The following is a 25,638-nucleotide window of genomic DNA, read 5'->3' on the forward strand; positions in this document are numbered from 1 at the left end:
ATTTTGTTTATCCATTCGTCCTTCTGTGGACACCTAGATTCTTCCGTCTTGCGGCTCCCAAGCAAGTGCTTTTCTCCTGAGGCATTCCTCAGGGTGGGACAAACCCTGCTGCCTGTCGCGGTCCACCTCCTGGACTTGGCAGTCTGAGGATGACTGGGGAAGGGTCCAGAGTAAGGGTCCCTACCTGGTTACAGCCTTCTGTTTCTGGGGTATGGATGAGTGGTTTCTGTGGCCTTCTTAGAACAGCCCTTGGTGCGCGGTGAGTGATCCGTTGGAGGGGACTGTGAGTATTACTAGTAGTACTGACGGAGAGGAGAAGAACCTTTGGGTGCAGGGAAGCTTTATTGCCAACAACTCCACCACTGCTGATCAGAGAGATTTTGCAACCTCGTAGATTTTTATTAATCGTCATTATTTAGTCCCCAGCCAGCACCATATGGAAATACCAGACTGCAATATGACACTGTTGACATCTGCCTGAGCAAGGCTCTGTCTTCTGGTTGGTGACTAGTTCATAGGGTGGTTTTCTAAGACGATAAAAGAAGAGATTGATGCGATGAAGAAAGAGATATAGCAACCATTTCACCTTTCAATAGCCTGCTCAGCTAGAGGATTTGAAATGTTCCTTTGAAGCTTTAGCTGTTGGGTGGGGGATATGGCTCAGTTGGTGGAGTGCCTCCCTCCCAGGCACAAGGCCCTGGGCTCAATCCCCAGCACCACCAAAAAAATAAAATAAAATTAACTGTTATTGATTGAGCTCAGCCTGGTTCCCCTCGGCAAGAGGCTCCTCTGGAAAATTCCAGCCTCATGTACGATGCAAAGTAATTATTTTCCCAGGGATCATTGGAATGCATTTTGTTAAGGTCTACACAGCTCCCCATGCAGGCAGTGGTCTGGGGCAGTGTAGACAGGCTCATTCGTTCACTGGGGTCCTGGAATTCCATCCCTGAGGCCACACCCCAAACTCTGTCGCTTGCCCTGGGGTCTCACCCTTGCGGGAGCACAGCAAGGCTCTGGGGCAGCTCCTGGTCATCTGGCTCCGCTCGAAGAGGGACTGGAGATGGCTCTGGACTGAACTGGCTGCTGGCCAGAGGGGGAGCAGGCTGCTGCCTTTGGGGACTGAGTCCTCCGCCAGCCAGGGCCATTGGAACCCTGAGATAAGCAAGCCCCACTTACATCCAGTTACCAGTTGAGTGTGTTTGGGGGGAACTCGTAATGTGGGGGGAAAGTGCCTCTTGTGGGAGGCTGTTTGGGGGACAATGCTGTAGAAAGTGCCCACAGGTGTGGGGACCGGCTGGGCACAGTGGTGCACACCTGTCATGGTGCATATGCTTGTCACCCCAGTGACTTGGGAGGCTGAGAAAAGAGGATTGCAAATTTGAGGCCAGCCTTGGCAACTTAAGGAGACCCTCAGCAACTTAGCAAAAAAAAAAAAAAAAAAATATATATATATATATATATATATATATATATATGAATGGGCTGTAAAGGTCCATGGTAAAGTGCCCTTGGATTAAATCCTAGTGTACTCTCACACACACACACACACACACACACACACACACACACACACACGGACACCACATCCTGGCAGGTAAAATGACATGGAATGCATCACACACGTGGAGGTTAATGGCACCGAGTCCTGCAGTGACAAAGTCCTCCTCCTCGGGTCCCTTTGAGACCCTCCAGGTCTAGGATGGCTTCTCACCTCTGGAACATCCCGTCCCCCTGGACATCCGGGCAGCCTCGAGCTGAGAACTTGGGGCGGAGTCAGTATCCAGCCAGGGTTAAATAACACGTTTTCACTTATGTCTTATTTCATGCATTTTTTTAATGATTTTTTCCACTTATAGCGAATGATGCTTGATTTTTTTCCATGGATAACAGTGATATATAAAGTTTCATTTCAAAATACACATGGTTAAGATTTGTTTTTCTTTTCTTTTTAAAATGAATTGGTGTGAGGCCATTGTGGCGTGGGGATATGGCAGAGAGGGTGGGAACCGTAGGCAAAGCAGAGTGGCGTGGTCCTGTGCTTCCCCTGTCACTGCCAGTGTGGTGACCCTCAGGTCACCTGGGGACTTTGTTAAAAGGTAGATCTGGCTGAGCAGGTCCAGCAGGCCTGAGAATCTGCATTCTGAGCACGTTCCCTGGGGACACCGGAGCTCTGTAGGCAGCATCTAGAGCGTAAATGGTGAGAAGAGTTGGCTTTGACCAACATCTGGTCAGCATCTGTTCCTCCCCCCCTCCCCCTTCCCTCCTCCCCCCTCTCCCCTCCCTCCCCTCCCCCTCCCCCTCCCTCCCCCCTCTCCCTCCCTCCCTCCCCCTTCCCCTCCTCCCCCCTCTCCCCTCCCTCCCCTCCCCCTCCCCCTCCCTCCCCCCTCTCCCTCCCTCCCTCCCCTCCCTCCTCCTCTTTCCCAGACTCAGAATCTTGGAGGAACCAAGTCTTCCCCAAAGGCCCGGCCTCAGCCGATTTAACCCTAATCAGATTTTCTTTGATGGCACTTTGTTCCAGGCTCACAAACCAGGCGTAGCCACTCCTCCCTGGAGGGATCAGGTCAGGTCATCCCGTCCCGTCATCATCCCAATTTGTGCAGATGTCGATGCTTCTCCAGGGTTTCTGTCACCCCTGGTGGGCAGCACAAGCCCTTAAGTCAAAACCTCATTTTCCTGTAACACGGGTCACATGAGCTGAGGTGCTGGGGACCGTGCTGGGCCAGACACACCAGGAACCCGTCTTGAGGTCCTAGAATCACACGCCCGTTTCCCTGATGCCTTTGATGGCTGCACCCGGCACATGCTGTTGGATTCCCTGTAGTCAGAGGCAGCAGAGAGGAGCTGGGGGGCAGATGGGGTGGTGACAGTCACTGAGAACATGTGGCAGCCCGGGAAGGGACTGGATGGTTATGGTCTATGCCGGGCGCCTCCGGCCACAGCGGTTCAGCAGGTAGTTACTAGCCCCTGATGGGCCTCCGCGGGCTCTCGAGGCATCTGAACCCACAGGCTGGAGCCCAGCTCCAGGACCCCACTGTCCCACGGCTCTGCATGGAGTCCCCCCTGTCCCACTTGGCAGCTCCAACTTCCAGATGCTGCCAGGGCTTCCAGGGGCTTCCAGGGGCTCATCCCCGAACTTCAGGGTCCCCTGGATGCCCCTCTCTGTCCCAGCCACCCCCACTCCATCAGCCAACCTGGTGAGCCTCTTGCTTCTACCCCCTCAGCCTCCTCCCAGAGCCTCCCCGTCTCTCACTGGATTGTCGCTGTGGTCTCTGTCTGCTTCTGAGACGGCCCATCTCTGAGGTTTTCCACTCTGGGGTCGACTGATGAGCTGGCTGCTAGTTCAGAACATCCCATCCTTGAGAAGGTTGATAGGTTGATAGAAAACAGCTCAGTTGCTTCTGATTCTTCGGGATCAGGAGAGCAGAGGACAGGCTCTTGGGGTAATACCTACCAGTACTGCAGGCCATCGCTGGACCCTGGCCACACCAGGCACTTGCCAGGCTGTCAGCGGAGTCCCTCCATGGCCCTCACCTCTGCGACCCCAGCGCCCTGCACGCTGCCTGGGGCGTGTTCTGGTGGATTCTAAGTAAATGCTGACCGAGTGGGTTTGACCAGGGGATGCTGAGCTGGACCTGCAGATTACTTGGCTTTCACATTTTTCTTTTAACCACTTTATTTATATTTAATATACATATTTCAAATGTACAATTTGAGAAACTTTGACATTGTAGGTCATACAGCCAACACCTCCATCCAGGTGGTGGCCATAGGTATCACCCAGAGTTCCTGTGCCCCTCCGTCACGCTCCCCCTGCCCCTCCCCCACTTCCCACCCCACAGATCTGTTTTCCGTCCCCACGGGTTAGTTTTCATTTTCTAGAATTTATATAAATGGAGACATACTATATGGGCTTTTTTTTTTTTTTTTAATTTGGCTTTTTTTTCCCCTCCAGAAAAATGTTTTGAGAGTCACAGTTGATTTTTCTGCTGAGCAGTGGGTTTACGGCTACGACCCACTGCAGGTTACACACAGACTCCTGTTTTCTTATCCGCTTACCTACTGATGAACATTCACAAGTTTGGGGCTGTTGTAAATAGAGCTGCTGTGAGGAGCGGGGTCCACACATTTGTATGTATACTCACAGAATTAAAGAGTGTATATATATTTTGATTAAAAAAAAATGGAGATTTCACATTTTTTGAAATTCTAAAATGTTGGTGGCTCTAGCCATTCAGAGCTCCCAGGGAAACAGTGGCTTGGAGCTGGGTGGCCCCAGCCTCTCTTGGGACTGGGCTTGGCCCTCCACTTTTCCCAGTCCCCACCTCCCCCTCGCGGCCCCTTCCCACACTTGCGGTGCCCCTGGCTCTGGTGTTTCACATTCTGTTTTGTGTCTCGGGAAATTCAGGGAGGCAGATGCAGAAAGCAACCAGGCCTGGGGAGGGTTGGACCAGACCCCAGAGGGCTAGGAATGTGGCCTTGAAGGCTGCCTTTTAGGCTGAAATTTCTTGGGGGTTTTGACTTTCAAGTGGCCATCAGCATCAGCAAAACCACCTCTTCCCGGGAAGGCCTGGGCAGGAAGGCTCTGTGTCTGAGTGGCAAGAGCCAGGCTGGGGATCTGAGGTCCCTCGTGTGGCTGCCCAGCCCTGTGTGTCCCAGGAGGTCTGCAACCCATTGTGGAGCGGGAAAGGCTTCTGTGCTTTGTAACAGCAGGATCACGTCCAGTTTCGGGGCCTGTGGCCAAGCTACTGACGGCTGGTTTCTAAAACTAGCTGAGCCCTGGGAAGTGGCGCCGGCTGAGCTGCCTGGAGCTGCCCTGTGCTCACCACATGTCCTTAAGCACCACGGAGGGCCGGCGAGAAAGTTCCCCTCTCCTCAGTCCCACCATCCATCCTAGCAGTGCCAAAGAGCAAGATCCCTGGGTCCCCCTCACTCTGACACCTCCCTCCCTCGCCCATCTTCCTTTCCAACAGCAAGGCCTCCAGCCTCAGGCTGAGGACCCTGGAAGGGTCTCTCTTCCTGTTAGAATTAATAACCTTTTTTTTTTTTTCATTTTCTTTATTGTTCTGGGGCCTTCTGTTAGTGGAAAAGGGGACTCGTTTCCCCTTGTGGCAATGATATAAAGACTCCTTTCCAAGGTGTAGCTCAAGGGTAGAGTGCTTGCCTAGCATGCACGAGACCCCAGGCTCAACCCCCAGTACTTAAAAAAAGATTCCATTTTAAGTACATTCAGTGAAGCCTGAAATTGGAGTTTATTTGAAGAAAAATATTAAATAATTGTCCAGGTGACACGTGGGGCTGGGAAATAGTATGAGGATGAGACCCAGTGACTGAAATTAGTGGCAGAATGGTTCCTCCTGCCTCAGCGTGACGGCTCGCTTTGGCCATGAGGGGGCAGCCATCTTTTAAAACAGCCCTGGAATGCCGTAGCCTTCAGCTAAGGAAGCAGCCATGTGTCCTGAGGCATGGTGACCAGATCCCAGGGATCATTTTAACCAGCCCCTATTTTCCTCCGGGTACTGACTTGAGAACAGCACCCACTCCCCACCTCCCAGGCTGGCCTTTCCCATGTGGGCACTCTCACGGATGGCCGCTGCTCATCTGGTTTGGGCTTTCCCTCTCAGCAGTATGCTTTTCATAGAGGTGGACATCCTTTTGGAGGTTCTCAGCTGGGGGTGACCGTCCCCCAGGGGACATGTGCCTGGAAACATCTTTGGTTGCTACTCCTGCTTGAGGGGGTGCTCCTGGCACCCCATGTACAGCAGCCAGGGGTGCCCTTCAATGTCCTACACTGCCCAGGACACCCTCACGCCAGAGAAGGACGAGAGCCCAGTGTCAGCAGGTGCTGGGCTGAGAAACTCTGCTCTAAAGGAATTTCAGGCAAGAAACGGAGGAGGGTGGGTGTTTTAGGGAGAAAAACTCCAGAATTCTCAGATCTGTTTTTCTGTGGTGTTTGTTTTGTGGTCTGGGGGTTGAACCTAGGCCCTCTGGGCACTAGGCTAGTGCTCTAGCACTGGATCTTCAGACCTGGTTGAGCCCTGAATTTAAGGCCGTTGCCTGAGGGGGCCGGTTACCTTTTTATAAACTGCAAATTTCTAGAAGAGAGAAATGTGGGGGCATAAAAGCTGGACTATGCATTCTGTGGCTTGGATCCTCAGAGCATCTCCATCCCTAAAAGCCATCCCCCACTTGTTCAAGACGACTGTCCTGTAGGTCCTGGGCTGGTGTTCATGTGGTTTCCCGATGGACCACTGTGAGGTTCCCAGCCATTTCACCACTGTGCCCTCAGGAGAAGGCTCAGGGCCACCTAAGGCCATAGGTCTCTCTTCCTGTTGTTCACCTTAGTGCCAAGAGGACTCAAAGGCCCTCCAGAGTCACTGCAGGTCCAGTTGTCATCCTTATGCATGTGTTGTAGGGACCAACGAGGCGTGGCACGGAAGACGGCAGGAAACAGTTTTATTTGGCTGCAGCCAGGTTCAGAGGGCACAGCCTTTGCTGTAATCAGTCAATCCCCTGAACCCCGAGTTCAGGGAGTTTCAGAGTTTTATACCCAGCATGTAAGGGGAGGGTTCAGAAGTTCACAGTCTGCAGAAGTTCACACAAAAGCAGCTTTTTCTCTCACTGTTCTGGGCACGTTAACCCTTCAAGGACAGCACCTGAGAAGGGGAGAGCTTCTTCTCCCCTTCTTTCCTCCCCCTGCCAGCTGTTACCATGGGCTCATTTGTAACTTATCTTAAAAATGTAGACATCTGGGACTGGGGATGTGGCTCAAGCGGTAGCGCGCTCGCCTGGCATGCGTGCGGCCCGGGTTCGATTCTCAGCACCACGTACAAACAAAGATGTTGTGTCCGCCGATAACTAAAAAATAAATATCAAAAAATTCTCTCTCTCTCTCCTCTCTCTTTTAAAAAAAAAAAAATGTAGACATCTCTGTGAAGCCCAGCTCAAGGCCAGAGGCCTGGTTTGCACATTCCTACAAACTACTATACTGGATAAGTTTGTGAAAAGTAGTAAGGGGGTGTCCAGCACCTGGAGTGCTCCTATCTTCTTGGCCAGTGGCCAAGTAAACAGGGCAACATGAAATTGGGAAGTTTATCCACACTGGACTCTTTTGCTGACAGTCCTGAATCAGCCATGATGCAGCAGGCTTTTCTGTGGAGAAAGGGGGTGCCACTTCACATGGGTGGTGTGTACCGAGATAGGCCAGCAAGATGGGTCTGCCAGAGCTCCGGCCTGGGGGTGGGGGAGTGGGAGGATGGGCATTGCGTCACCAGTGGTGGGTCCAGGGTCACTGTGCCCAATGAAAGAGGCACCAGTGGCATGGGAAAATCAGGGCCAAGCCCAAAGCTGGGAAGAGAGCCCTGATATGCTACAGGAGGTTGGGCGAGAAGGAACACAGCGGCACACGACGAGCAGCTCTGCCAGGCCTGCGCCAGCTCCTTCTGAGAATACCACCCAGTGGCAGGGGCACAGGTGTCTTCTCCATGGCCCACTTCCGCTGGCCTCAGCCAATCCGGGGCGTGCGGGGGTGGGGCGTGCGGGGGTGGGGCGTGCGGGGGTGGGGCGTGCGGGGGTGGGGCGTGCGGGGGCGGGGCGTGCGGGGGCGGGGCGTGCGGGGGCGGGGCGTCCGTGGGCGGGGCGTCCGTGGGCGGGGCGTCCGTGGGCGGGGCGTCCGTGGGCGGGGCGTCCGTGGGCGGGGCGTCCGTGGGCGGGGCGTCCGTGAGGGAGGCTGCCCAGGGTTAGGGTTAGCTGGCTTCAACTCTGGCTCCGGCATTTTGTCGCCCTGTCACCATGGCCAGGTTGCACGACCTGTCTTTGCTTCAGTTTCCTCCTCTGTCAGGTGGGAGCAGTTGACAAGTCCTTGCGAGTAGGAGCAGAGTCAGGTGATGGGTGAACCTCCGCTCTAAAGCCATGGTCTGATTTCTGACCTGCCCAAGCGGGGACCCGCACCCAGCACCCGGTTGAACTTTGATAGGGTACGGGATCTTGGGAAAGGAACCATCCCCTCTGACTGTTTCCTGTCCCGAAGAAAGGGATGATCCTTCCATCTGTGAGGAGCCGAAATGGTACCGCCCTTAGCTGCGCATGGGAATCCGGGTTGTCTGGGGCCCCTCCGGGGATTCTCGTTTTGTTGGTCAGGGTGTGGCCTTGGAGTAGACCCTTTAAAGTCCCCCTGATGATGCTCATTCCCAGGATTGAGACCCATGACTGAGAACAGTTTGGCGTTCAGAACAGTGGTTCTCTAGGTGTGGTCCTTGGGCCAGCAGCATGAACTCCCCCTGGGAGCCTGTTAAAAATGTAGATGATCAGGGTCCATCTTGGACCCACTGAATCAGAAACTCTGCAGGTGGGACCCAGGAGTCTGAGGCTTAACAAGCCCCGGGTGCACACTCCAGGTGTCGGTGACCAAATGTGAGCCCTCCCTCTTCCCTCTCTCCCTGCAGCGGATGTGTTCTCAGCAGATCCTATTTGCTGCAGTGAATTAGGGCTTGGGACACAACAGTGAGCGTGAAAGACCAGATCCTCGCCTTCAGGGACCTGATTCTAGTGGGGGAGACAATTTAAAAAAAAAGCAAACAATTAAAAATTGTGACAGGTGTCAAGATCCTCCAGGCCTGAGCCAGGATTGTGGATCACCGTGGATTTTCACAGGACCATCAAGGCCTCCTCCCGAGCAGGGATCACCCCCTCTCCTGCTTCCAGATCCTGCAGGACGTTCAGGACACTGGCCCCAGACTGCCACTCTGTAGCGGAGACCCGGGTTGGTCTGGCATTGTCTGAAGGCGGCTGACTCACTGCTTGCAGAAGCAGCCGGGAGCTGGGCTTGCTCACATCTGCCCTGGAGAAGGGCTCTCAACCAAGGCGAATGTGCTCCCCTGTGGCATTTGCCAGTGTCTGGAAACACTTTTTGTTTTCACAACTGTTGGGAATGCTACTAGCACACAGTGCTCGGAGGCCAGGAGCTTCTGCACACTCCAATGTCAAGGTGCTGAGCCAAAGAACCCCGCCTGGGAGTGTTCTTGTCCTGTTTCCTGGCCACGGCTCTCCGGAGCCTTCTTCTCTTTTCTCTCTTTACTTCTTGGCTTGGCTGAACTTGAAAATCTTCCATCATCTGACCAGAAAAATTATTCCAGACTCTCTACCCCCTTCCCAAACTGGGAAATCCGCATAGAGCCAGACATCTCCTTGGAAACCCCTTGGCTTCATGCAGTTCTGGAAAACAATAAATTTGCAAGGTAGCACAAAGCATGCAGAAGCCTAACGTCGGCTGGATCTGCTAGATAGATCCATTTTTTCCCTCCACATCAAAAATCATTTCCTGGCCTCAGAGACTTTTTCTGCTGTCACAAGATGTTGGCAGAGAGTTTTCCCTGGCAAACGATGTTGCCAAAGGTAGTATCTTCCCTTTCAAAGCTGTGGATTTCTATTCCAGCCAGGAACATGCGCACTTTCCCGCTGAGCCAGGGTTGGTTTCGTGGGCGGCAGACCGGATGATCGCCTTTCACACGCCATGCGTGGCCGGAGACGGTTCCCAGTGGGGACCTCACCCTTTCCACACCCTGGGTGCTGGGTCAGGGTGGAAGTTTGCTTCCAACCAGATGAGGGAGGATGATCATAGCTGAATTTGCTCCCCCTGCTGCAAGTGGAAGGAGAAAAAAAAGACCCAGTACCCTGACTCAGTGTAGCCAAGGTTCTCAGAGCTTGGCTCAGCTTCACTCCTCTCTCCCTCGTGACCCTATGAGAAGGGGTTATTATGAGCCCCATTTTACAGATGAGAAGACTGAGGACAAGAGATTTGCTGAAAGCCCTCCTGCCCACCCATCCCCCAGCGATGCTAGGGCAGAGCAGGGGAGTCTTGATCTAGTTTGGGGGTAGTGGGGGCATTTCCCCCAGGCTCATCATAACCACAATAATAGGGTTGATAATTTGGGACTCGAGCCAGTTTTATTTTCCTCTTGCCCTGCCCCAGGACATTAGCAAGATCTGGAAACATTTTAGTTGTTGCAAGTGGGGGCAGGAAGTGTGCTACGGGGTAGACGTCAGGGCTGCTGGTGAACACAGGAGCCCCCCACCTCCCACGGCCACGGGACTTGGAAGGAAGGCCTAGATTTAAAGAGGGAGGATGGGAAAAGGATGAATAGTAGGTGGCTCGGCAGGTGGGTGGGTAGATAGGACACATCGTGTGGGTCACCGAGAGTGCTCCTCGGAGTCAGCCTCTGGCCGAATACCATTATCAGCTCCACTTTACAGACGGGAAACCAGGCCCAGAGAGGGCTGGCGGTTTGCCAAGGCCACAGCCTCCGCAGTGGAGGCACAGGCTGGTGGCTCCCAACCTCCCTTTTGGAGGTTGTTCCTGATTCTAGGGGTGGGCAGGCTGAAGTCCGTGGCCCATGACCCATCCTGGCCTCTCACTGTCCAGTTCCCTCAGTTAGCAAGTCCTTCTCGTTTTCCCTTTTGAATACCCTCCTGACTGCGTTCCTTTGCGTCTCTCCACACCAACGTGGTGTGAGTCCTGCTGTCCCTCAGCATCCCCAGCCTGGTCCCCGTCTGTCCTCTGAATCGGAGCCAGAGATCTGCCTAAACCCCGCAACCTGACCACAGGTTTCACCACCTAGAAACCTCAGACAGGCAGCTCAGAGGGGTGGCTTCTCTGTGACGGGCCACGGCAGAGGTTGCAAGCTCACAGAGGAGGCCGAGCACCCACCCACAGGTGTCTCTGCAAATAAAGTTCTATTGGCAGCTGCGCCGTACACTTACCTGTGTAAGAGGACCGAGTTGAGGGTGTCAGCGGAGACCTGAGGGACTCTTCAGTCTAGCGGGGCTGACTTGGGAGACTTAGAGCACCCTGGAAAGATGGGGCAGATTGAATCTCAGTCTCAAGGGCCTGATCGGGGGCCTGTGGGGTGCAGCTGGGGTCTAGGAGCCCTCAGTTCCCAGGGAAGGAACCCACCCCCTAACCCCTCTGCCTTTTTGTCCCACGTGGGCCTTGGTGGTGGGATGAGGCCCAGCCACACTGGACGTGGCTCTTCAGTCCCTCAGTTCAAAGGCTCGTCTCTTCCAGGAACACCCTCCCGGACACACTCAGAGATGATGTTTGCCAGTGTATGGGCACCCCTCAGTCCACACCAGGTGACATCACACTTCTCCCGTTTAGTCCTCACCGTAGCCCTGCGGGTGGGTTATTATATATCAGTTTTACAGTCAAACAAAAGTGCTCCACACGGTGTCTGCAGCTAGACAGGCCTCGATGGATGTCGAGCCCAGATTGCATGAGGCACAGAGAAGTTGTGATCTATGCAAGGTCACACAGCAAGTAAGAGCAGGAGCTGGAATGTGTGGACGCAGAGAGATGGCAGAGGACTGTCCCTGGAGGCAGGGCATGTGACAGGCTTAGGCTCTCCTTGATGGTGGCACCCCACAGCATGAGGGTGTAGAACTCGGGGCTGGGAGAGGGAAAGAGGTGAGCATCCCCTCCCACACCCTCTTTGGGACTGAATTCCTGCTCCTGGCCAGGGCGGGAAAGGCAGGGCTGGCTGCCAGACCCGGGTGCCAAGACTCCTCCCATGGGGTGACCCCCTGGGCCAATCCCCAGCGGCCCCGCCCAGCCTCCAGGATGACTGTGCCCAGGAGCCTCTTCCCTTGCTGCCCCAGCATTGTGGGAACAGAAAGATCAATGTCCCTGGGGAGGGGTCTGGGTCCCAGAGCAGCCCTCCCAGCTTGGGGACCAGGCAGCGACGCAGCCCTGTGTTTGTCCCTGGATGTGAGAGATTGCTGCGTCTGGCGGGGCAGGTGGGGAGCCAGGTGCCACGGCTTCCTTGTGGCCCTTTACAGGGTGTGTTTCCGGGGGAAGCTGCCCCTTGGGAAGAGCTGGGAGTGCGCCGACGCCCGGTCTCACCAGCCCTGTGGGGGGCAGCCAAGAGGTCCACCCACTGGCCACGTTTTCAGGCCCAACCCTGCATTCCGGGTCACGCAGGAAGAGGCCCGCTCTGGGCCTGAGGGCTGAGTCCCCGGTTTCCAAGGTTCATCCAGGTAGACTCCCCCACCCCCTGGCCACTTGGGTTCCACTGGGACACCTTGGCTTCTGTGCCCAGTTCTGCCTGCGGCCATTAGCTTCCTCACGGAGGGAGGCTCCTTGTCTGTGCATATCGCTGTGTCACCTGCGCCCCTGGTTCTTGACCCTGCCTGCATCACCCCGGAGTGTCTGAGGAGTCCTGGTGCCCAGGCCGCAGCCCAGGCCCTGGAGACCAGAAGCGGCGCGGGCGGGGCGCGGCTGCAGGAGTGCTAACTCCAGCGTTCCCCTGGGCCGCCAGCCTTGGGAATGGCTTTTACCATTAGATGGTATTTTTTTTTCAAAATTCTCCCTTAAAAAATCAGGACATTATTTTTGAAGGACACTTTGAATCTCTTAGGGCTGCAGGGAGTTTCCCTTCGGAGCCCTGTGAAGACGGATGAGTGTGCAGTCCGTCTGAGTTCTCCCTCGCCTGTCCCTGTCTCCTCGCCGCGTGGCCTGGTCACTCTTTCCCCCAGGATGCCCAGTGTGATTGTCCTGCGACTCTCTTGGTGCAGTTGTGTTCTCATCCGTGTGTGGTGTTCTGTAGATATTTAATGCTTTCAGGAGGGATCCTGTGGTCTTGTGCCTGTGCCGCCTGCGCTCCTCACCCGGCTGGTTCCAGAGGCCCAGTGCGGAGGCCGTGCCCGGCGGAGCCTCCTCACAGAGCGCTGGAGGCGCAAAGTCATGGCACCTGGTGGCTGGCAGCTGGCTGCCCACCAGGGGCGACGCTGCGAGGAACGTGTGTGACCTGGGGGTCACGGTGACAATTTCCTACAGGATATACCCAGGACTGACTCACTGGGACGCGCAGGTCCCCAAGGTGGGTCTGGTCCCATTGACTCGCTCTCCAAAAAGGCCACGTCAGTGCCCAGCAGTGAGGCTGCCCTGTCCCTGGTCACCTCACACAGTGCTCTGCTCCTGGCCTGGAGGTGGGGGCCGCTCTCCCCAGGTTCTGGAGCTCTGGAGCCCCCCGGCTTTCAGGCCTGGGGGTGGCTGTGGGAGCTCCCTGTGATGGGGATGGCCCAGGCTCTGAGTGGCGGGGCTGGACAGAGGTGACGGGAACACTTTTTGGCAGTGTTCACACCTGCTGCGGCCTGGGCCGGGGGTGTGCGTCACCAGATGGTTCTAGAGCAGCCAGTTGAGGAAAACCCCGAGGTTCTGGAAAACCACAGACGGGTTCACTCAAGAGGTGCTGCCGAGGGCTATGGGGGCGCAAGCTGCAGTCGGTCCCCCCTGGGCACCACCGGGCCCTCCCCCGCTCCGACGTGCTCCCTCTCCTGCACGTCTGACCTTCCTGGGGACACGCAGCAGGACTTGGGGCTTCCCAAATGCGGTCTCTCTGGAGCGTCTCCTCGACTTTGCCGTACCCTGTGCTCCAGGACTTACGGGCACCTCGGTTTAAAGGTCTCTTCAATTTTTTAAAAAATTACGTTTATTTAGAAGAGACACTTGGTCAGCTGGGTGAATGGAAGCCAGCAGCACCGACCAAGGCACGCAGACCGTGGGCACTCAGTCGGAGCCTGTCGCCTGGCGATCCCACGGCCGCTCCTGCCCCTCTGGGGAGACGAGCCGGGTGTGGCCAGCAGGTTTGAAGAGGAAGTGGCCAGAGATAATGGTCTCACTTTCCTCATCTAAAATCAGGGAATGTTGCCGGAACCTTCCGCAGGGGATTGATTTGCACCTCTAATGAGATGTCCACGGGAGGGTTCCGGTGCCGGTCTGGCCTGGAGCCACCTTGGTGAGCAGCCCAGGTGTGGCTGTGCCCGCGAGGGATTCAGGCCTGGAGTGCCCCCACCCGTGTGCAGCACCAGAGGGACCTTCCAAGAGCGGGCAGAGGGTCTAGGGCTGCTGGGGTGGAGGAGGGCGTGGTCCTGCCACGTGGGGGGTTGCAGGTGTCCACAGCATTAAAGGAGCAAAGGAAAGTGAAACGTGTACAACCTAAAGGCCACCAGGAGGGGACTGTGTGCCCTGTCCCACTGGGCCCTCTGCCCAGATCCTTGCTTGCTGCTAAGGAGGCCCACACAGGGAGCCCCAGGCTTGGTGACAGAGCACATGCGCGAACGCCCTTCCCTGGCCCAGGACCAGGCCTTGTTAGAGCATCAGGCCTGGTGAGGCTGGCCCGGCCCTGAGCAGGGGCACCAAGGGCAAGGACCGTGAAGGAGGCAAAGGGAGGGCAGCCTCAGCGGTGTCCCTGGGCCGTGGGGCACCACGGAGCACTTGTCAGCTATGTGAGGCTGCATTTTCTCCCATACCAGGCCCAGGGGGACCGCTGACGTCCCCCAGAACCCTCCCCCAAGGGGCAAGATTCCCAGGAAAGTCCCCAGGACTTCCAGGAGGGGTGAAGTGCTTACGTGGCACCCACACCCTGGGCCCCATGGGCCCACTCTTGGGCCACGTTCCACTAGCGAGAGCTCACTCTGTTCTGGGGCTCCCTGGGAGCTGGTGGGGCCAGCCTCCCTCCCAGGTGTGCGTGGAGGAGGCTGGGCCGCCTCCGCCCAGTCCCAACTCAGCCGCCCATCTCCACTCACTCCCAGGAAACAGGCTCCCGCGCTCGCTAAGTGTCAGAACCGTAGGCTCTTCTCTTAGGCCGACAGGGAGGCCAGGGCTCTCACACTTGGACAGATTGTCTTTAAAGCCGTTTCTTGGTGCCTGTAGCGTGTGCCTCTGACTCACTGAAACAGCCATCCTCCGGTGTCTGTGAATGTCTGACAGCTCAGATAAGGGGGAAGGAACCTGGCTGGAGAATCCAGGCGGGCCCTGGGTGTTGTCCGCACCGTCCGACCCCACTCAGGAGCACCGGCATGTTAATGTGGAATCACTTTTCTCCCATCTCAAAACCTTAGGGATATAGGTCCAGATTATCTGGGGGGCAGACTGTTCCCAAACTCTCATGTGCATAAGAACCGCTGGGGAGTGGTTGACAATACAGCCTTCCAGATCCCACAGCCAATCATGCACTCAGTGTTTATCTAGCTACGACTGTGGCTTACCAGATTTAGCAAATAGAAATGCAGGACACCCGTTAACCCTCAGCATCAGATCAACAATGAATCATGCTGAGTCAGTCTACCTCACGCGGTGGGTGATGACTTAGTCTGTTGGGGTGTTATAACAAGGTACCATGGACGAGGAGGCTCATAAACAATGAGATTTATTTCTCACAGTTCCACAGGCCCAAGTCCACCACAGGGTGACAGCACAGCCAGTTCCGCTGGGGGCTGACTTCTCGTGGTGGAAGAGATGGAGGTAGCTCTCTGGCCTCTTACAAGGGCCCTAGCCCTGTTCACGAGGGCGCCATTCTCATGACCTAATCACTTCCCAAATGCTCCATCTTCCAATGCCTACACGTTGGAACTAGGGCTCCATTATGTGGCTTTTGGGAGAACACATCCAATTGGTTCACCATGGGACACACACATACTGTTTACCTGAAATTCAAATTTAACTGGGTGTCCTGTAGTTTCACTGGTCCCTTTGATGTCATCAATCTTTTCTCATTCTCTGGCCTTTCTGTCTCTTTCTCCAGACATCCATGACTTTGATGATGGGAATTTCCTAATAGGGTTTCTAAATAGAAAAGACACTTACTGGTTGTTGTCTGGTTTCAAAATGGCGGACACACAGCGAACACCGCTTGGTTTCAAGATGGCGGCACACAAAGTGAATGCCCCCACAGGATGGCAGGCCAGCCTCAAGCACTAATCCCAGCAACTTCTTGTTATTGGGGGAGCTGCTGAGTGGGCTTCTTAAATGGTATTGGATCTCTGGGCCAAGGGAAATCGATAATGGATAGTATCAGCACATCTTGGCGGGTGCCACCTCTAGGCATGCCAGGACATGGTCCTCACCATGGGGTTCTACCAGCACAGCCCTCCCACAAGAGCCTCCTTGCAGAAGAGGGACTCCCAGAAAAATATAGCTGCTCAGAGATCTGGGGCCACTGGGTGACAGCAGAGTGTCTGATGTCTGTTTAGTGTGTGGGTCCATCCCTGGTGTGCTTATGGGGGCCAAGTGCAAGGTTGGGTCCTTCTGGTACCGGGCTGGCTGGGCTGGCCGGGCGTGCCCACTCTTTAGCAGTGCTCTCATTCTTTATTATGGAAATTCTCCTACACACAGAAGCAGAGAGAATCACACAGAAGACTCCCAACACAAGTGACAACCCTTTCCAACCTTTCCTTGTTCTGATTTTCCTTCCTCTTCCGTGGAGATCCAGCAGGCTTCGTACCAGGAGCGCAGCCTGACGCATTGTGCTGATGATTCGTTCTTCCCGGGTTTCTACCTGCAGAACCTCCACGCAGAACAGGACTCAGAGCGGCCCTCCCCAGCAGACTCCTCCGCCCCTGCTTGGGATCTGAACTTCCCCAACTGTAGGGCACGAGGGTGGCATGTTAGTGGGCAAAAGGTTTCTAGGCACAAGCTGAAAAGTTTCTCTCCTTCTTCTCCGTTTACTGACCTAGTTACTGGGAATGATAATAAGATTGTAAAATAGACACGGAGCAGCCCACACTAATTCCGATGAAAACAGCCTTGGAGATGAGCGGCTGTTCTGAATGCTCCACGTCAGTCCTCAAGCCCTCTTCCCTGTCTTCCCACTGAACACTGATGGGCTGCATCCATGGACACTGGAGATTCAAGGCAAGACCTTGAATCTCGGCTCTGCCCACCTCCAGCATTCACAGTGTGGGCTGTGGTGGCCAGAGGTGCCCGAACCTGCTCCCCAAGACCCTCTTAGGGTGAAGACCCTCACCACAAGGGTCCAGGGGTGGGGCAGGAGTAATTAAGCACTTCCCAGTGGCTCCCTGAGTTGGCCTCGGCTCCCTGCAGGCCCAAAGTGGGAGGAGGCCAGGGAGTCCCATGGGTGGTGACGGCCTCGTGGTCCCCACAGACGCTGCAGGAGATCTTCCAAGCAGAGAACACCATCATGTTGCTGGAGAGGGCCATCATAGCCAAGGAGTGCCCGCTGAAGGTGGCGCAGACCAGGCTGGCATGCCGGAACCGGCGCCCCAACGTGGAGCTGTGCAGGGACATCCCGCAGTTCAAGTGAGTGGTGCTGGTGGGTTTGGGGAGACACTTGGGGACCCGGGAAGGGGAGGGGTGGATCGCAGGAACTCCCAGGAATCTGGGAGCTAACAGGACCTCCAGCCCACACAGGGCAGCGTGCGTATGTGGTGGAGGGAGACCAGACGTGAGTCCAGCCTGCTGTCCTGCTCCACAGCACTCCTCTCCCTGCCTGGGCACGCAGCACTTATCACCAGGGGTTGTGCTCTGGGCTCAGGAAACCTCGCTGTCCTCCACAGCTGAGGAGATATCAGCCTTCCAGGTGGACCTGGAGCCCTGATGGCCTCCCTTCTCTCGCCAGGCTCCCCCTCCCTGAGCTCCCCTCTCCCTGACTCCCACCTCCCTCCTCTCTGAGCTCCCACCTCCCTGACTCCCACCTCCCACCTCCCTGACTCCCACCTCCTTCCTCCCACCTCCCACCTCCTTCCTCCCACCTCCCACCTTCCTGACTCCCACCTCCCTCCTCCCTGACTCCCACCTCCCTCCTCCCTGACTCCCACCTCCCTCCTCCCTGACTCCCACCTCCCTCCTCCCTGAGCTCCCACCTCCCTCCTCCCTGAGCTCCCACCTCCCTCCTCCCTGAGCTCCCACCTCCCTCCTCCCTGACTCCCACCTCCCTCCTCCCTGACTCCCACCTCCCTCCTCCCTGACTCCCACCTCCCTCCTCCCTGAGCTCCCACATCCCTCCTCCCTGAGCTCCCACCTCCCTCCTCCCTGACTCCCACCTCCCTCCTCCCTGACTCCCACCTCCCTCCTCCCTGACTCCCACCTCCCACCTCCCTGACTCCCACCTCCTACCTCCCTGACTCCCACCTCCCTCCTCCCTGACTCCCACCTCCCTCCTCCCTGACTCCCACCTCCCTCCTCCCTGACTCCCACCTCCCACCTCCCTGACTCCCACCTCCCTCCTCCCTGACTCCCACCTCCCTCCTCCCTGACTCCCACCTCCCTCCTCCCTGACTCCCACCTCCCACCTCCCTGACTCCCACCTCCCTCCTCCCTGAGCTCCCACCTCCCACCTCCCTGACTCCCACCTCCCTCCTCCCTGACTCCCACCTCCCACCTCCCTGAGCTCCCACCTCCCACCTCCCTGACTCCCACCTCCCTCCTCCCTGAGCTCCCACCTCCCACCTCCCTGAGCTCCCACCTCCCTCCTCCCTGAGCTCCCACCTCCCTCCTCCCTGAGCTCCCACCTCCCTCCTCCCTGAGCTCCCACCTCCCTCCTCCCTGAGCTCCCACCTCCCACCTCCCTGACTCCCACCTCCCTCCTCCCTGACTCCCACCTCCCTCCTCCCTGAGCTCCCACCTCCCTCCTCCCTGACTCCCACCTCCCTCCTCCCTGACTCCCACCTCCCACCTCCCTGACTCCCACCTCCCTCCTCCCTGACTCCCACCTCCCACCTCCCTGACTCCCACCTCCCTCCTCCCTGACTCCCACCTCCCTCCTCCCTGACTCCCACCTCCCTCCTCCCTGACTCCCACCTCCCTCCTCCCTGAGCTCCCACCTCCCACCTCCCTGAGCTCCCACCTCCCTCCTCCCTGACTCCCACCTCCCTCCTCCCTGACTCCCACCTCCCTCCTCCCTGACTCCCACCTCCCACCTCCCTCCTGTGCAGTTCTCACCTATGAGGCCCTGGGGTAGCTGGAGTCCTTCCTCACTGGGTGGAGCCCCCCGTCCTGCCTAGCTAAGGAGGCCTTCTTCTGTGGACATGGGAGGGGTGGAAAGTTCATGGGAGAAGGGGGGCCCATGAGCATGGGGCAGGGAGCAGTGGCTCTCCTTGGCTTCTGGGAGACAGATAGGCCACACACCAGTCTGCCTCCATCTTCACATGCCTTCTCCCTGGGCACCTCCACGCCTGGAAGACCCTTCCATTCTCTCACAAGGAGATCTGTCCTTGGATGTAGGGCCCATCCGAAATCCAGGATGAGCTTATCTTAAGATCCATAACTGAACGATGTCTGCACAGGACTACTTCCAAATAGCCAGCATCCTATTTAAGATGCACATAACAAAACTTCCTTTAATGATGGCTGAATGCCCTTTCATAGTACAGCCATGCCACGTCTGTTCATCATTCAACTGTCAATGGACATTGTATGACAGATGCCATCCCTGGTGTAGTGAAGAGCGGGGATAATTTATACCTTTTGGTTCAAACACCTGTTTTCAGTTTTTTGATTACAGGCCAAGGGTAGAATTGCCGGGCAACATGAAAAGTCAATGTTTAACTTAACAGGAGCCACCATATTGTTTTCCCAGCCTTGGCTTACTGTCCTGTTCCTCATGCCCATGGCCCTGGCAACCCTCTTCCCGTGCTGACCTCGAGGGCTCAGCCTCCTACTCTGCTCACTGCACACTCCCACACCAGGTCTCCTCCCACCACTGCAGACTCCCACAGCAGCCCTCCTCCATCACTGCAGACTCCCACACCAGGTCTCCTCCCACCACTGCAGACTCCCAAAGCAGCCCTCCCCCATCACTGCAGACTCCTACACCAGCCCTCCCCCATCACTGCAGACTCCCACACCAGCCCTCCTCCCCATCACTGCACACTCTCACACCAGCCCTCCTTCCCCATCACAGCAGACTCCCACACCAGCCCTCCTCCCCATCACTGCAGACTCCCACACCAGCCCTCCCCCATCACTGCAGACTCCCACAGCAGCCCTCCCCCATCACTGCAGACTCCCACAGCAGCCCTCCTCCCCATCACTGTAGACTCCCACAGCAGCCCTCCTCCCCATCACTGCAGACTCCCACACCAGCCCTCCTCCCCATCACTGCAGACTCCCACAACAGCCCTCCTCCCCATCACTGCAGACTCCCACAGCAGCCCTCCTCCCCATCACTGTAGACTCCCACAACAGCCCTCCTCCCCATCACTGCAGACTCCCACAGCAGCCCTCCTCCCCATCACTGCAGACTCCCACACCAGCCCTCGTCCCCATCACTGCAGACTCCCACAACAGCCCTCCTCCCCATCACTGCAGACTCCCACAGCAGCCCTCCTCCCCATCACTGCAGACTCCCACAGCAGCCCTCCTCCCCATCACTGCAGACTCCCACAGCAGCCCTCCTCCCCATCACTGCAGACTCCCACACCAGCCCTCCTCCCCATCACTGTAGACTCCCACAGCAGCCCTCGTCCCCATCACTGCAGACTCCCACAACAGCCCTCCTCCCCATCACTGCAGACTCCCACAGCAGCCCTCCTCCCCATCACGGCAGACTCCCACAGCAGCCCTCCTCCCCATCACTGCAGACTCCCACACCAGCCCTCCTCCCCATCACTGTAGACTCCCACAGCAGCCCTCGTCCCCATCACTGCAGACTCCCACAACAGCCCTCCTCCCCATCACTGCAGACTCCCACAGCAGCCCTCCTCCCCATCACTGTAGACTCCCACAACAGCCCTCCTCCCCATCACTGCAGACTCCCACACCAGCCCTCCCCCATCACTGCAGACTCCCATAGCAGCCCTCCTCCCCATCACTGCAGACTCCCACACCAGCCCTCGTCCCCATCACTGCAGACTCCCACAACAGCCCTCCTCCCCATCACTGCAGACTCCCACAGCAGCCCTCCTCCCCATCACTGCAGACTCCCACAGCAGCCCTCCTCCCCATCACTGCAGACTCCCACAGCAGCCCTCCTCCCCATCACTGCAGACTCCCACACCAGCCCTCCTCCCCATCACTGTAGACTCCCACAGCAGCCCTCGTCCCCATCACTGCAGACTCCCACAACAGCCCTCCTCCCCATCACTGCAGACTCCCACAGCAGCCCTCCTCCCCATCACTGCAGACTCCCCACACCAGCCCTCCTCCATCACTGCAGACTCCCACAGCAGCCCTCCCCCATCACTGTAGACTCCTACACCAGCCCTCCTCCCCATCACTGCAGACTCCCACAGCAGCCCTCCCCATAACTGCAGACTCCTACACCAGCCCTCCCCCATCACTGCAGACTCCCACAGCAGCCCTCCCCCATCACTGTAGACTCCTACACCAGCCCTCCTCCCCATCACTGCAGACTCCCACACCAGCCCTCCTCCCCATCACTGCAGACTCCCACAGCAGCCCTCCTCCCCATCACTGTAGACTCCTACACCAGCCCTCCCCCATCACTGCAGACTCCCACACCAGCCCTCCTCCGTCACTGCAGACTCCCACAGCAGCCTTCCTCCCCATCACTGTAGACTTCCACACCAGCCCTCCCCCATCACTGTAGACAACCACACCAGCCCTCCTCCCCATCACTGTAGACTCCCACACCAGCCCTCCCCCCATCACTGCAGACTTCCACAGCAGCCCTCCCCCATCACTGCAGACTCCCACACCAGCTTTCCTCCCATCACTGCAGACTCCCACAGCAGCCCTCCCCCATCACTGCAGACTCCTACACCAGCCCTCCTCCCCATCACTGCAGACTCCCACAGCAGCCCTCCCCATCACTGCAGACTCCTACACCAGCCCTCCCCCATCACTGTAGACTCCCACAGCAGCCCTCCCCCATCACTGCAGACTCCCACACCAGCCCTCCTCCCCATCACTGCAGACTCCCACACCAGCCCTCCTCCCCATCACTGCAGACTCCCACAGCAGCCCTCCTCCCCATCACTGCAGACTCCCACACCAGCCCTCCTCCCCATCACTGCAGACTCCCACAGCAACCCTCCTCCCCATCACTGCAGACTCCCACAGCAGCCCTCCCCCATCACTGCAGACTCCTACACCTGCCCTCCCCCATCACTGCAGACTCCCACACCAGCCCTCCCCCATCACTGCAGACTCCCACAGCAGCCTTCCTCCCCATCACTGTAGACTCCCACACCAGCCCTCCCCCATCACTGTAGACTCCCACACCAGCCCTCCCCCATCACTGCAGACTCCCACAGCAGCCCTCCCCCATCACTGCAGACTCCCACACCAGCCCTCCTCCCCATCACTGCAGACTCCCACACCAGCCCTCCCCCCATCACTGCAGACTCCCACAGCAGCCCTCCCCCATCACTGCAGACTCCCACACCAAACCTCCCCCATCACTGCAGACTCCCACACCAGCCCTCCCCCCATCACTGCAGACTCCCACACCAGCCCTCCCCCCATCACTGTAGACTCCCACACCAGCCCTCCCCATCACTGTAGACTCCCACACCAGCCCTCCCCCATCACTGCAGACTCCCACACCAGCCCTCCTCCCCATCACTGTAGACTCCCACAGCAGCCCTCCCCCATCACTGCTGACTCCCACACCAGCCCTCCCCCATCACTGCAGACTCCCACAGCAGCCCTCCTCCCCATCACTGCAGACTCCCACACCAACCCTCCCCCATCACTGCAGACTCCCACAACAGCCCTCCTCCTCATCACTGCAGACTCCCACACCAGCCCTCCTCCCCATCACTGCAGACTCCCACACCAGCCCTCCTCCGTCACTGCAGACTCCCACAGCAGCCTTCCTCCCCATCACTGTAGACTCCCACACCAGCCCTCCTCCCCATCACTGCAGACTCCCACAGCAGCCCTCCCCATCACTGCAGACTCCTACACCAGCCCTCCCCCATCACTGCAGACTCCCACACCAGCCCTCCCCCATCACTGCAGACTCCCACAGCAGCCCTCCTCCCCCATCACTGCAGACTCCCACACCAGCCCTCCCCCATCACTGCAGACTCCCACACCAGCCCTCCTCCCCATCACTGCAGATTCCCACAGCAGCCCTCCTCCCCCATCACTGCAGACTCCCACACCAGCCCTCCCCCATCACTGCAGACTCCCACACCAGCCCTCCTCCCCATCACTGTAGACTCGCACAGCAGCCCTCCTCTTCCCCATCCTGGGTGCCTCTGTGTTGAAGGACCCCACCACCCTGGCCCTTCCCCCTGCCCTCTCCCCAGGCTCGTGAACGAGGTGTTCACCATTGACGACACCCTGCAGACCCTCAAGCTGAGGCTGCGAGAGACGCAGGACACGATCCAGCTGCTGGTGATGACCAAGTCCCGGCTGGAGCACGAGCTGGCCATCAAGGCCAACACCCTGTGCATCGACAAGGAGAGGTGCATGTCCATGCGCAAGGCCTTCCCCAGCACGCCTCGCCTGATGGGCCACACCTGCTCCGCCCCCATCAGCCCTTGCGCCTGCTCTGCTCGGGTTTGTTAAGGGCATACAGTTTGAAAAGACCCCAAAATAAAGTGTCATTTACTCCCTTTCTTCCTATCATGAAAAAAAGTATATGTACATGTATATATAAAGAGCCCAAATAAATATGCCCAAATCGAAGCTCCTGGGACTGGTTTCTTGCTTCAAATGCTTCACGATGTTCCCTTGGGTTCCAGCCTGGGGACTTGCCAGGCTGCGTGAATCCCCAGGAATGAGAGACCCCTCCCTCTCCTTCCCACCCGTCCCTCTTCCCTGTCTGTCCCCTTAGAAATACAAAGTAGGTTGGAACTCAGAATCCAAAGCCCAGCTCTCTCACCTGGTTGCTGATAGCCTTGAACAAGCGCCTAACCTGGGCACCTCATTTATGAAAAGAGGTCAGTGGTAGAGGTGACTGGCAGCACGTGGGGCAGTGCAATTAATAATAAAAATCGTTGTTACTTGAAGTCAGAAGTCCTAGGCTTGAATCCAAGCTTGGATAGGGTGTTTTATAAATTGCTAGGAGGGAAAACAGGCCAAAAAAAAAAAAAAATTGGTTCCAGGAATGAACTCAGGGCCACTTAAGCACTGACCACATCCCTAATCTTTTTCTATACTAAGAGATAGGGTCTCGCTAAGTGGCTGAGGCTGGCTTTGAACTTGGGATCCCCCTGCCTCAGCCTCCTGAGCCACTGGGGGTACAGGCTTGCGCCACGGCGCCTGGCAAAATCAATTCTTTGGGCAGGTAGAGGGAAGCTTGGTGGGAAAGTGCCGCTACCCACGAGCCAGCAGTCGCCCCAGGTGTACTCCAGAGCATTAAAGCCGGCTCTAGCAAGTGCGTGAGCAGGGCACTGGACAGCAGTCCCAGGTCAGCGGAGAGCAGCCCAGAGCCCCTCAGGGTGCACAAGAAGCAAACGTGGCCGCCCACAGGAGGGCGCTAGCCGGGAAGGGAGGGACCTCTGGGGTCAGTCAGCAGAGGAGCAGGAAGACAGTGTGGCTGTGTGCACTTTGGGGTTTTATTCCGCCACAAAGAAGGATGAAAATAGGTCACTTGCAGGGACATGGATGGAAGTTGAGGCCATTATGTCAAGTGAAACCAGGTCACCTGTTGCTCTCTTGTGGAAGCTAGAGGAGGGGAAGGAAGCGAAAGATGGGGGGTCTCCTGAAGATCAAAGGGAGCTCAGTGGAGTTCAAGAGAGGGACCCTGAGGGGGAGGGGCGGGGAGGGGAGGTCCTGGGAGGGTCCCCGAGGGAGGAGTGGGGGAGGGGAGGTCCTGGGAGGGACCCTGGGGGGAGGGGCGGAGAGGGAAGGTCCTGGGAGGGACCCTGGGAAGAGGGGCGGGGAGGTCCTGGGAGGGACCCTGGAGGGGGAGGGGCGGGGAGGGGCGAGATCCTGGGAGGGACCCTGGAGGGGGAGGGGCGGGGAGGGGGGAGATCCTGGGAGGGACCCTGGAGGGGGAGGGGCGGGGAGGGGAGGTCCTGGGAGGGACCCTGGAGGGGGAGGGGCGGGGAGGGGAGGTCCTGGGAGGGACCCCGGGGGGAGGGGCGGGGAGGGGAGGTCCTGGGAGAGACGGGGAGGGGAGGACGAGGAAGGACGAGGGGAGGGACCGGGGAGGGACGGGGGGGGGGGGGGGGGGGGGAGGACGGGGGGAGGGGGAAGGTCCTGGGAGCGGCACTGGCCAGATGAGGTTGTAGTGTGTGGCCAGGTGGCCATGGGACCCACCACTCTGCCAGCTACTGCGCACCGCGTCGGGGTAGAGGACAGCGGAGCTTCCAGAACCGCGAGCTGGTTCAGGGGGTCTTGGGGGGTGAGAGGTCAGCCGACGGTGGGCTCTGGGCCGGTGCAGGGCCGGGAGGAGGAGGGCGCAGAGGCGGAGCACAGCCCCAAGGAGCCAGCCAAGGGCACCGTGGGCGGGGGCGGGGTGCAGAGCCTGGTCCTGCAGGGCCCGGTGAGGACGCCGCCGGCCCCTAGGAAGCAGGTGTCCCAAACACGGCGCTAGTGGACACCCGGTCGCGCGCTTTTGGAGAGGAGGTCACGCTCACCCTCCAGAACCTTAGTCCTATCCACAGCCTTGGACTTGTGATTGTCCTCCTTAAGGTTCTATCTTAAAAAGAAAAAGAAAGGAAACCCTAGTGCGGAGCCCGAGTAGTGTCCTGTTTAGGTCTTGGGAGACCCTGAGGTCAGGTCCCAGGGCAGAGAGAGCGAGCAAGTCCAGGCCCGAAGTGAGGACCGGCGACAGGGCTGAATGCTCGGGGTGCAAGACGGTGACTAGGACCGTCCTGGGGGTGCGGAGAGCACAGCAAGCAAGGTGGCCTTGAAGGCCAGGCTCGGTGGCCCACGCCTATCATCCCAGCGGCTCGGGAGGCTGAGGCAGGAGGATCTCAAGTTCAAAG

General features: G+C 57.7%; 1 protein-coding gene across 1 annotated transcript in view; it reads left to right on the forward strand.

Annotated features, from left to right (window-relative positions):
• Positions 1 to 25,638, forward strand: part of Tekt5 (tektin 5) — a 73,550-nt gene that overhangs the window by 16,688 nt on the left and 31,224 nt on the right. Inside the window, exons 6-8 of the mRNA XM_077106120.1 lie at positions 16,935 to 17,089; positions 23,008 to 23,260; positions 25,092 to 25,193. Coding sequence (XP_076962235.1) covers positions 16,935 to 17,089; positions 23,008 to 23,260; positions 25,092 to 25,193 — 510 coding nt within the window. The remainder of the gene's footprint in view (positions 1 to 16,934; positions 17,090 to 23,007; positions 23,261 to 25,091; positions 25,194 to 25,638) is intronic.

The sequence above is a fragment of the Callospermophilus lateralis genome, chromosome 19, assembly GCF_048772815.1.
Source record: "Callospermophilus lateralis isolate mCalLat2 chromosome 19, mCalLat2.hap1, whole genome shotgun sequence".
NCBI classification, from domain to species: domain Eukaryota; kingdom Metazoa; phylum Chordata; class Mammalia; order Rodentia; family Sciuridae; genus Callospermophilus; species Callospermophilus lateralis.